This window comes from Typopeltis vanoorti, chromosome 3, assembly GCF_054136105.1.
Source record: "Typopeltis vanoorti isolate ZY-2024b chromosome 3, IOZ_Tvanoo_1.0, whole genome shotgun sequence".
Lineage (NCBI taxonomy): Eukaryota > Metazoa > Arthropoda > Arachnida > Uropygi > Thelyphonidae > Typopeltis > Typopeltis vanoorti.
In genome coordinates, this window is record NC_143551.1 from 98,703,931 (window position 1) to 98,715,657 (window position 11,727).

The 11,727-nt window shown below is 36.2% G+C and overlaps 1 protein-coding gene across 1 annotated transcript in view; it reads left to right on the forward strand.

Moving 5' to 3' along the window:
• The window catches only part of LOC150108410 (endosome/lysosome-associated apoptosis and autophagy regulator family member 2-like), a 477,226-nt gene extending 469,834 nt beyond the window's left edge, over positions 1–7,392 (forward strand). Inside the window, exon 18 of the mRNA XM_090390460.1 lies at positions 7,261–7,392. Within this exon, the coding sequence (XP_090246586.1) occupies positions 7,261–7,317 (57 nt within the window). The 3' untranslated portion in view covers positions 7,318–7,392. The remainder of the gene's footprint in view (positions 1–7,260) is intronic.
• The last annotated feature ends 4,335 nt before the right edge of the window (positions 7,393–11,727 follow it).

An 11,727-nucleotide genomic window follows, 5' to 3' on the forward strand; every position in this document is an offset into this window, starting at 1 on the left:
TCCAGAGCCTCTCCTCTTGGTCAAAGAAAGCCCGACTAAATCTAGTTGGTAGTGCTTGGCTTCCTCGACCAGTTTCTTCTCCTTTCCTGTCAGAGAGAAGATGTTCCAGATGCCTAAAACCATAGTCTGGTGTCGTTGTCATTGCCATTTCCATCCTTTTGCAGAACCAATTCTTTGCACTGCCCCTAAACACCTCCCCAAACAGGTAGTGGGCTTATTGATGGAGTTTCCTCTAGCAGAGTGCTGAGGAGTGGTGTCTAAGGGAGAATGTAACATATTTTTCGAACAGGTCCCTCTGCCTAAATCCCGAATGCATCCCTTGGTAGCCTGCGCGATGGACGATGCTGAGTGACCATTGTTTGATGACCTGACCATGTTAGTGTTTGGTAATGCCCTATTAGTACTACCCTGTTTGCATAAGACGAAATAACACAGCAAAATAGGAAAGATTCACCCCTAGCCCTTGAATACTCTAATAGCACTCATGGGGAAGGAGCAAGAAGAGAAGAAAGAAAGAAGCAAGGAAGGAAGAGGAGGGACCAGTCTATAGATAATATAACAGATGTATATTACATGAAGTAAGGCATGGTCCAACATCAGGTACCTCGGGTTTGCCACGTCCGTACTCACTAAAATGAGCCCCTGAGTTAAAAGTGTGCCTAAAAAGATGAAATATTTTATTTGTCCTATAGGTTTTCTCCATTTAGAATGCAGTACTACATGGTTTGAGGATAGAGAATGCATCCAAAGTGTTTCATGTTCCTGCCTATTTTTATAGTTTTGGTCATTTAATTAAGTTTTACACCAAAATGGTTAGTGTTATTCGTTTTAGTTAAAGAATCCTGGAGACTTGCACTAGATTTATTTCATAGTTCAATATCATCTGCATAAAGAAAATAGTAAGTTTGATAACTTCAATTCTGATATCAGGTTTCATGACACTTTCTTTCAGTATGCATGTGTATATATATGTAGATGATGAATAAAAGTGAAGCATGAAGTGCACCCTTGTCTCGCATCTTTGAATATGTGTGATTTTACATCAAGCAATCTTCCTGTGCTTTCTTTAATTCTAACTGCTCTCATCATCATCATCATCATTATCATCAAATTCTTGACATGTTCGGAGTGTGTATTATTATGATGGTAATACATGAAAAAGTTGCACCATTACTAACTTTCTATTGAAAATTTCCTCTGAATAGTCTGTTATATGTTATATTATCAGATCTTGTATTTTTCCTTTCTAAAGTACTTTTCACTGTATCAGCCTACCCAGATCTTGGCTTTCCTCTTTTTTTTTTTTTTTTTTCACGCTATTCTGACCAAAAAATACTCACTTTGCAACCTTTTCTCTCCCATTCTGTTTAAGTGGCCATACCACCTGAGATTAACTCTGCTAACAATGTCAAGTTGTTTCGTCATATCCTCATTTTTTAATGATACTGCCATTGATGCCATCTGATCACTCCTAATCACTGTAATTTTTCTCAGACTCTGATATCTGTAGTCTCTAGTCTTTGATCAAGTTTTATTTCTAATCCAGCTCTCAGATTCATAAGTTAAAATTGGTTTGAAAACTGTCTTGTATACTGCTGATTTCTCTCTTATTCCATATAAATTTATTCACTTGACCATACCAGTTTTCCTTATTCTGCTGTCTATTTCTATATTTAATGTGCCATCTTCACTAAACATTTTACCTAAATATGCATGAAAAAGGCTTATGTGTTCTCTCTACATGTTAATTTATTTTTAATGGTAAGTAATGGTTTTAACAGTAGGATCTTAAACTTTTCTGGAGGTATAATATTGAAGTGCAACCTCCTTGATGTTCCCAACCAGAGATCTGCACTGAAGTCCCCCTTTGCACTGCTTTAAATGTGAGAAATATGGTCATTCTCAAACTGCCTGTCATTGTTCTGCTATCTCTGCCTGATGCAGCAGTAAAGATCATGAGAATAAAGACTAAGAGCAAAACACAAAATGCTCTAACTGTGAGTGTGACCACCCAGCATACTCCTGAGGCAAAGGTGGAAGGAGATCCAAAAAAAAAAAAGAAAAAACGGAGCGCTGCATCATCTATCAGAAGGCAAAGAGGCAGTATACCACAACAGTGTACCAACAACATCTGCTAGTGCCTTTTATGCTAAGAAGGTAACTGTAAAGAAAGTGTCGGTAAGGATGGTGACACATGTCAGGCTCTTCTCACAAGTGCAACATCCCAGAATGATATGACTGCCTTACTATCTCCTTAGAACAAATCAAAGAGGAAAATCAATAAGGATTCACTCCTGAGAACATGTCAAAAATGGTTCCACTACATGAAAATCCTCTTCTAAAAAAATTAACGGAACTTGCAGCATAGAGGTTCAGAGACATGCTTCTGGATCCTTTAATAGATGGTCTGTTAACAGATAACATGATACATCTGCTCCCCCACAGGAAGAAACAATTAATATACCAAGTAACCTAGAGGGAGTACAGCATGATGTCGTCTTGGATATTTTGCCTGATGAAGAAGAAATGAGGCACTGGCTGTCCACAAGAGAAGAAAAAAAAATCCAAGATTAATGACAATAAAACCTCTCAACATACGAATTCTGATGATATCACCAAAAAGAAATAATGAAAACATTTATACAATCGAACTGTCGTGGATTCTGACAAAGCATCGGTAACAACAAGGCTATCTTGCAGGAGTACATGCTAGTATGCGCTTGCCTACAAGGAAATGTACTAAAAGCTGCTGATAATCCAAATTACGAAAATGTAATTATTATTTATAAGGACATGATAAGGGATGAGCCTACCCACATAAGATTCACCATCCTAATGAGTAATCACACCCGTTTCTAACAAGTTCCACCAAATAACAATATAGAAGCAGTTGCCATCCAACACTCTGTCAGAACTGTGATAACAGTAAGCTGCATCTACCTTCCTTCCTTCTGCAACAGATATCTCTCAGGATGACCTTGATGATGTCATATTGTAGATACCATCTCCTTATATCTAATGGGGATTTAAATTGGGGACATAACACTATATAGGGCTAGTGTCTGCACAAACATCAGAAGGAAGAGTTGTTGAGTGTATGTTCAATAACAGCAATCTGTCCCTCTTGAACAATGGAAGCAACACCTTCCACATGCCTACTTGAACCTTCACTGCCATTGACTGAACTATCTGCTCATACTGGCTCACCTCTACTTTATCACAGTATAATTTTGTGACAGTCAGCTCATATCCTGTCAGTGATGCAATAAACCACATGACAGCGTGTATTATGCAGATGGCTACAACTGCAATTCATTCCTAAAATATCCCCTCTCTGTGGGACACCTATTTAGAATGCAGTACTAATGGTCCTGGCCTTTTCATTCTTCTTCTTTTACTTTGCCTTTTTTCTCCATATTCTTTGCTCTACTTTTCATTTTTTTTTTATGCTATCCTGTCTTCCAGATCACCATCACTGGGATCTAAATGCCCTGCTTCAGTGCTGTGACATGGACATCCAGGAAAGGGAATTCTTGTAGTCTTGCACTAATTTGGCCTCTACATCGACAAGTCCTGGATGGTTTGGCCAGGATCAGTTGGCTAGCTTGTTTGCAAGGGTCAACAGTGTTGCAATTGCAACACTGTGCACCTGAAAGTTTCCTACTGCAACACTGGAAGTTTCCTACCTCATGGTCTGAGAATGGAGCCCCAAGTCTTGCACTGGTGCTACCATGGCATTCCACTTGTGAGCACATTCATTGCTTGACAGTAACTGAGCATCCATGAGTGCTTTGTGGTGGGTAGGGAGCCCTGATGCGAAACAAAATATACTTTGAACATGATCATCATCCTCAGATTTCTCAGGGACCCTCACAAGGTCCCAACAAAGTACTCACACTGTGGACACATCATTTGGTAACAAAAGTAAGAAACAAAAGATGTGACACCAGTATAAATATACCAGCATTTATCATCATTCATGCAATAGATGAAAAGCCAATAGGGAAAATGTCATTCTTCTTTATTCAAAAGATTTAGAAGGACTGGCAAGATCTCCCAAAACTGTTAAGAAAGTTTTAGCGATATCCTTCTGGAAACATTATGTCAGCAACTCAGAAAAACTGCTCAGAGCAACATCAACATCAATGGGTGGAATTCCAGTCACAATAACACCTAATAAAACACTCAAATCTTGTAGAGTAACAATATCAAAATGGGATCTCCTTGATTTTCCTGATGAGGAAAATTCAAGGGATCTTCAGAGCTTCAAGATCAAGGAGTGACAGGGATGAACTCTGAGGAGTAGAGCAGATGTGGCCTTACAAGAAGACTTGAATAGATTGAGTGAATGGGCATGGGAGTAGGAATGCCAGTTCATTGTTACTAAATGTAAGGTTTTAAAATTTGTTTCCTAAATTTTAAAATTGCATAGGCAAAGTGGATAGTATTCGAACATTATTTCAAAGCTGAATGCTTGTAGAAACTATGAAAGTTTTGTAAGTTGACCTGAGAGCTTACAAGAATACAATCCTCAACATTCAAACATTCAAGAGTTGCTTTAGCTTACACTACTTAAAAGACACAAGAGCTGCCCAAAGCATCCATATATTCACCTTTTATTAGTGCATTTGATAAAAGTTTCGTTGGCCTGAAAACTGTTTCGAACATGTTGGTTCTCTTCAAAGACCAGGCAGAAACCTTAAGAGAGCAAAAACTCTTGTTCAGTACTAAGGAAATCAAAATGTCAGAGAAATGTATTTTTTGTAACTGAGCTCTCAGTCGGTTCATAAGAGTAATTACTAAAGAAAGAACCAAAAGGCTTCATTTGGGCAATATAAAATTACGTAGGCAAAGTGGATACTAGATCCAACATTATGCCAAGGATTGTATTCTTGGCATAATGTCAATTTACGAAACTTTCATAGTTTCTACAAACATTTGGCATTGAAATAATGTTGGATCTAGTATCAACTTTGCCTATGTAATTTTACATTTTTTGGCTCTTTCCTTAGTAATTACTTTTACTCACTAACCGAGAGTTCACCAATATATGAGGCCTGATCAAGGCCTTACACAGTGGCATCATAACCTCTTTATTTCTGCATGTCAGAGTCCTCTGCATCATTGTCATTATCCAATCGTGTGGCTCCCGAATTTCACCCCTTGGGAGTGGTGGTGGTGTGTCTACCACTACCACTCCCAGATCACTCATCTCCTCTACCTTCTATAAACTTTCCCCACTAAGTGTATACATCCCATCGTTGCTTACCAAATTTCAAAACCTTACACTTTGCAACATTGAATGGACAGTTCCACTTACCTGTCCATTCATGCAAGCTATTCAAGTCCTCCTTAAGGCCATAACATCTGCTTGACTCTGCATTGCTCTCCCCAATTTTGCATCATCTGAAAACAGCTGCATATCACTAGTTAAATTCATCCCAGTATGATCAATATACAAATTGAATAACAATGGTCCCAAAACTGACCCCTGCAGCACACTACTAGTGACCTTTCTCTTTTGTGATACTGTACCCATATACAACGTTTTGATCAAAGGCGTAGCTAGAGGGGGGGGGTCTGCCCCGGGAAACACTTTGAACTTTTGCAGTTAATTCTAAAATACAGTCTCGAGAACTCAGTTCCAACTATTGTAATGTACAGCGAATTTTCCTCACAATTGCTCTAAGTGTTGCTGGTTGTGAGAGGAGTTTTTCTAATTAAAATTGATTAAGAATTACATACATTACTATGAAATAGACTTTGACAATGTCATCGACAATTTCTGCTAACAGAAAAGCAAGAAAAATAACATTTTATAATGTTGAAATTAAAGTTTTGCTTCAAAAATTGTTTATTTCCCTATACGTCATTTTGACTTTTTGTAGTATTGAGAGGGGTGGCAAACTCAAGGACCGTCCCAGGCACAAAGGCTCTAGCTACTATACCACTGGTTTTGATACTTATCTAACAGCCAGTCACTGATCCAACACAGAAGTCTGTTATCCAATCATATTTATTTATTTAACACATTCATTTAATACATTTATTTAACAGCTTGTCATGTTGCAATCTATCAAAAGCTTTTGCAAAATCCAAGTATACAACTGTGTATGCATCTCCCTTAATAATTTGTCATCTTGTTATAGTCCATAAGTGATCTCCCTTTAAGAAAACCACACTGATAACCACAGAGAATACTGCTGTTATCATCCCATTTCTGTATATGATTATAATTTGAAATCTTTTTTATATCCCATAACAATATCATCAAAGCCTTCGTTAAGTGATGCCAATGCTGGTGATGAAAAATTCACCCAAAAATCAATAACTGTGAAACAAAAATTAGATGTGATAAAGTTCTATGAAATCCATACCATATATTTTATGGTGGCTTTATTGTGATACATAAATCTAACTGTTCCTGCATTGAATGCTTAATTATGTTTACTTTTGTCTTTGTCATTTGGTACTTTCACTTTTAATCTGTTGCTTGTTGCTGGATTATTTATTATTAATTTAGAAATAAATTAATAATAAATTTAAAAATATAATAATATTTTTAAATATTAAAAATATAAAAAAATAATAATAAAAAGAGATCACTCTGCAAAATATTATAGATAGTGCTGAGAAAAAAAAAAAGAAAAAAAAAACCAGCATTAAAATAGGAACACCTTTAAATATAACTTCAGACATTGATAATAGAAGTGCTGACAACTTGGCTACATCATCAAAACTGATGTAATTGTACCTATGAAGCTATTGCCTCTGCTAAGGCATGAAGTATTTTTGATTATTATGAGAAAATAATGTAATAAAAAATCATGATATTAATTAATAAAATTAGCACATTTAAAACAGAAATATGCTACAATAGTTGTAAATTTATGTACTTTGAGAACATAACTCCTCCTCAACTCTACATTTATTCCTATGAGATAACTACTCTTGATTTATGCAAGGTCTTCAGGCAAAAAATAAATAAATAATATATCTTAAAGAAACGTTTTTTCTTGATGCATGTAGAATGAATCTTAGCTCTAAAAAAAACTATTTTTGGGATGGGAGAGAGAAAGAGAATGAGAGAGAAACATTTAAACCAGCTTCTGTTTTTCTTGCCTAGATTCTGCCAATTAGATGTGCTTCATATGTTTTCTTCATTCATTATCAACACTATTTTTTTTTCAAATATGTTAAATATTTTTTTATGTATTTGCATTTGAAATTTAAAATAATTATATTTTTACTCCCAACTAGGAAGGAATCGGCACCAAATATGAGACAATCCATCTAACGAAAGAGGCAGTATCATAAACATATATATATCTTATCACTAATGGTCTGTTGTTATAAATGTGCCTCAGTTAACAGGAGATCTTTGGATCTTTTACAGAAGATATTTACTACACTATTTTTATGGATACAAAATAATTTTAATTAATCATTCCAACTGCTATTAAAAAAAAAAAATTAAAAAAAAAAAAAAAAAAAAAACCTCTTAAGCCTGATCTTTGTGAGAAATAGTTTTCAATAAGAATGATGCATTCTTATAGAAAATGTCACAAAAAATGTTCCAGTTATGTATTCTAGTATTGTTATAAAATAATTACTTTTATGGTAGCTTTATTGTGAATTGTACATAAATCTAACTGTTACCTCATTGAATGCTTAATTATATTTACTTTTATCTTTGTGATTTGGTACTTTCACTTTTCATCTGTTGCTTGTTGCTAGGTTTGTTATTATATGAATCATGTAGAAATCTTTGTTGATTGTGTTATATATGTAGAGCTCATCTCAGTTTTGTCAACTTCTCTTTGTTTTATAGTGGTCTTTGTGATGACAGATCTGTTTGAAAGGCTGCAATCTCATTTTGATTGCTTATAACTGTACTGTCTAAAAGGCTGTAAAATGATTAATTCTGTTAAAATATACATACTAACTGTTCTTCTTTTGTTTATTTATGATCGTTTCATTATTCAAGCCATGTTGTTAGCAAACAGATGCATAACCTTTGGTAGTTGAAATGTAATGAATGATAATATGCATACTATCATAATGTTTGCATTCACACATATGTGCATATAAACATTATGATAGAAACATTATATGCACATAATATGTGCATGCATATTGCATACATACATGTGTATGTATGTAATATGCATGCACATGAAACCCACCCATCCACTCAAATGCGTGCACTTGCACGCATGTGTGTCATATACAGTAATATCTTGATTCTTGCATTGAATTTGAAAGTTAATATGCCAGTCTATTAACTGAGGATATGATTAACTGAGTGTCTGGTTACATAGTGCTCTTCTAGGAGTCACATGATATACTAACCGTTTCAAGGATTGGTTAACTGAGGATTTGGTTCTTTTGAAAGCTAATGATTGAGAGAGCGCTATGTTCACATCATCCTGCACACAGACAAATCGGCCTTCAGAACACACACAATTTACAGACAAAAAATGCTGTTGTTGGTGGTGATGATGAGCGATAGATGGCATTGATGGTAGTAGTGTCATAGTTGAAGAATTAAATAGTAGTGGAGAGGATGAGATGTCCTCGCATCCTTTTTAGCGAAGTAGAGTAGTGTGCCCTCCCACAATGAGTCCTTGGACTCCCTTGAAGTGTCATGTAATAATAATAATAATATATATATATATATGTATGCATGTATTCACATGATAGAAAGTGCGACTATGGCAATTAAGCAGAGTGAAAGGGTGGATGAGATGATTGTGGGCACGAATGACTTGAGAGGCAGTGTAAATCAGGTGACAAGAGATCTGAGATTCATGCTTGAGGTTGTGTAGAAGAAAACTCAAAGAAGGAAGATAGTATGCATGTTGCCTAGGTATGATAATGATGAGCTGAGTAGAAGAGCATTAATAATGCTCTTCTACTCAGCTTGTCATGATGAATGGCATGATAGCCAGAATGTGTCAGAAGAGAGGCTTGGAATACATGGATGCTTGGAGGGCATTTGAGGATAGAAAAGAGCTGCATACAGGGTACCATCCTCAGGTGTGAGGATGGTCAATGCTCGATACCATCCAGCCTAGAATTACCAGGGTGGATTGTATCGGGGGGGGGGTCTCTTGTGGGCATAGGTGCTTGGGAGAAGGGAGGGAATACATCCGGTAATGCTGAGTCCAGTGGAGTCGGGAGGGGATAATGATAGGTGTAGAAGCAGTGACATTTTTATGCTTTATACTAATGCCAGGAGTATCCGGAATAAAGGAGATGAATTGGTGGCACTGATAGCATCAGCCTTTCCAAAGATTATTGGGATCTCTGAGACATGGTTGACGGAAAATGATATAATAACAGGAATAGAAGTAGCAGGGTACAGCATTTTTCGAAAAGAGCAGGAGATGTTTAGGCAGTTGAGTTTGGCAAGTGCAAGAAGAATGATTGTTACGGAAGATACTATGGCAGTATAAATTGGGAAGAGGAAAATGCATGTAGTAGTAAGGGAATGGAATTTCTAGAATTCTTGAAGGACAAATGTCATTCACCTGTAATGGAAGGAACATGAGGTTCAAGAGTTTTGTTCTGGATTTGGTCATAGCATCAGAATAGCTGATTATAACTGAGATGGCATCTCTTTCTCCCAGCTGGAGAGAGTGACTATGTGATTTTGACTTGGAAAATGAAAGTGAATCCCCCCCCCCCCTCTGGGTGAGCCACTGTTTGGGATACACCGATGGGAGGCTGCATACTCTGTTGGAGAAGCTGTACTGGAGTAGGTAGAGGAGACAAGAGATCTGGGTGGTGATGATTGATAGTAACCTGAAATTCAGGGAACATATCGCAAAGGTGGTGAAGTAACCTAGAGGATTAATACTGAGAAGGACACTGACCTGTAGAGATAAGAGTTGTCATTCCATTGTATAAAGCCCTGATTAGACCACACTTGGTCTGTTGTTCTCAAAATTGGGATCAGCTGTGAAGAATTCTCCCAACTTCAACAAGCATAGTTGCATTAATTTACCAAAGATCTGGAATTCTATCATTTTAAGACCAGATAGCCTGACTTCTCTAAATAGAGATATTGGAGAATACAAAGGATCTTGGATGATGATCGATAGAAATTTGAAATGTAGGGGATGTATTGCAAAGGTAGTGATGCAATACTAAGTATGTCTTTGACTAATAGAGAGAGAAAAGTGTGATGATTCCATTGTATAAAGCCCTGATATGACATCTAGATTACTGTGATCAGACCTGGTCACTGGGATTTGAATAGAATAAATTAATCTTGAAGAGAGTACAGAGGCAGATTAAAAAAATGATATCAGGACTGTGCAATGTTAGCAATGAAGACAAGGCAAGCTATAGTTTGGCAAACAAAAGACAATGGAATGACATGATTGAGACATTTGTTGTGAGTGATTTTTTGCATGGAGAGTGGTTGGATCATGAAATGCATTGCGTGATAATGAGCAGATGGTGAACAGGCTTCTCTAGGCTGTTGTCTAAGATTAGGCATTCCACGATGAATCTTGATTCCATTGAGATCCTGAATATTAATAATAACTTTTTTTCCTTCGTTACTCAGTAAATCATAATAGACAAGAAAGTATATTCTTGTTTTATTCTTTTACTCTAATCAGTCCAAGTTTTTTCAAAAAGCATCTTCACAACTAGGTTACTTTTATATAGAGACCATATCCTGGTATCACATAATGCACAGCACACTTCTGACTTGCATATTGCTGTGCATTAAGATAAGTATAACCACCCAGACTGGTTTCAGGTTTATTGAGATCTCATCATATACGTATATATATGTGATGGTGGACAATTATATATATAGTTCCCCTATATATATCTATATATATATATATATAAACTGCTAACACCATTTGTTCGCCTATAGCAAGGAGGCGATACAGTTTTAGCTCTTTTCAGAGACAGGGAAGATGGAGACTGAACTTCCCCACTGGTAGCCAGTCTGAGATAACTGGCCCAAGACTATCACACCATCCAGTAAAGAGAGGCAGCTGACAAATGCTGCCATTTCATGGTCTCCCAATTCTAACATTACATTTACTGTCTGAAATAGTGTGGGTTCTACAGTCGATTTTCTTCTAGAAGGGACAGAAACCCACTTGCCCATTCCAGAGATTGATTAACTTGGAAACTGGTTGAGGAAAAGCTTAGAAAAATTCCTCTAGTCAACGACTAGAATCGAACATAAAATGCTCTTTCTTCGGGCAGCTTAGGCACTGCAGATGCACACGGCACTTCCATTTAGTAAATTTTATTTAACCGATAACAAATAAATACATAGTAGTAAAAATAAATACATCATAAATATATACATCATATATTTACATATGCTTTAACCTCCTTAAGGGTATTAGTTACATTCAAGTTGTAATACTGTTGTTTTACTGTTATTAACTATTTAATTAGCTATTTTAACACACCGTTATTTGATTACACATTTTGATTTCTTAAAGTTCACTTAGCATTCCAGAATTTGCCACTTCCACTGAGCTACATGGGCTGTAAACTTATATTAATGACATTCTCCTAAAAATTGTTACAAGTCAAATCTATCAATAGCATCTTGAATAAAACATCTCATGATCCAAGACAACAATCAGGCGACTACAAAAAAAAGGCATGATTTCCTTACTTTACATCAAAAAAGTTCCAGACAAAATAGTAAAAATCGTACAATTTAACTTAAAAGTTGTCTTA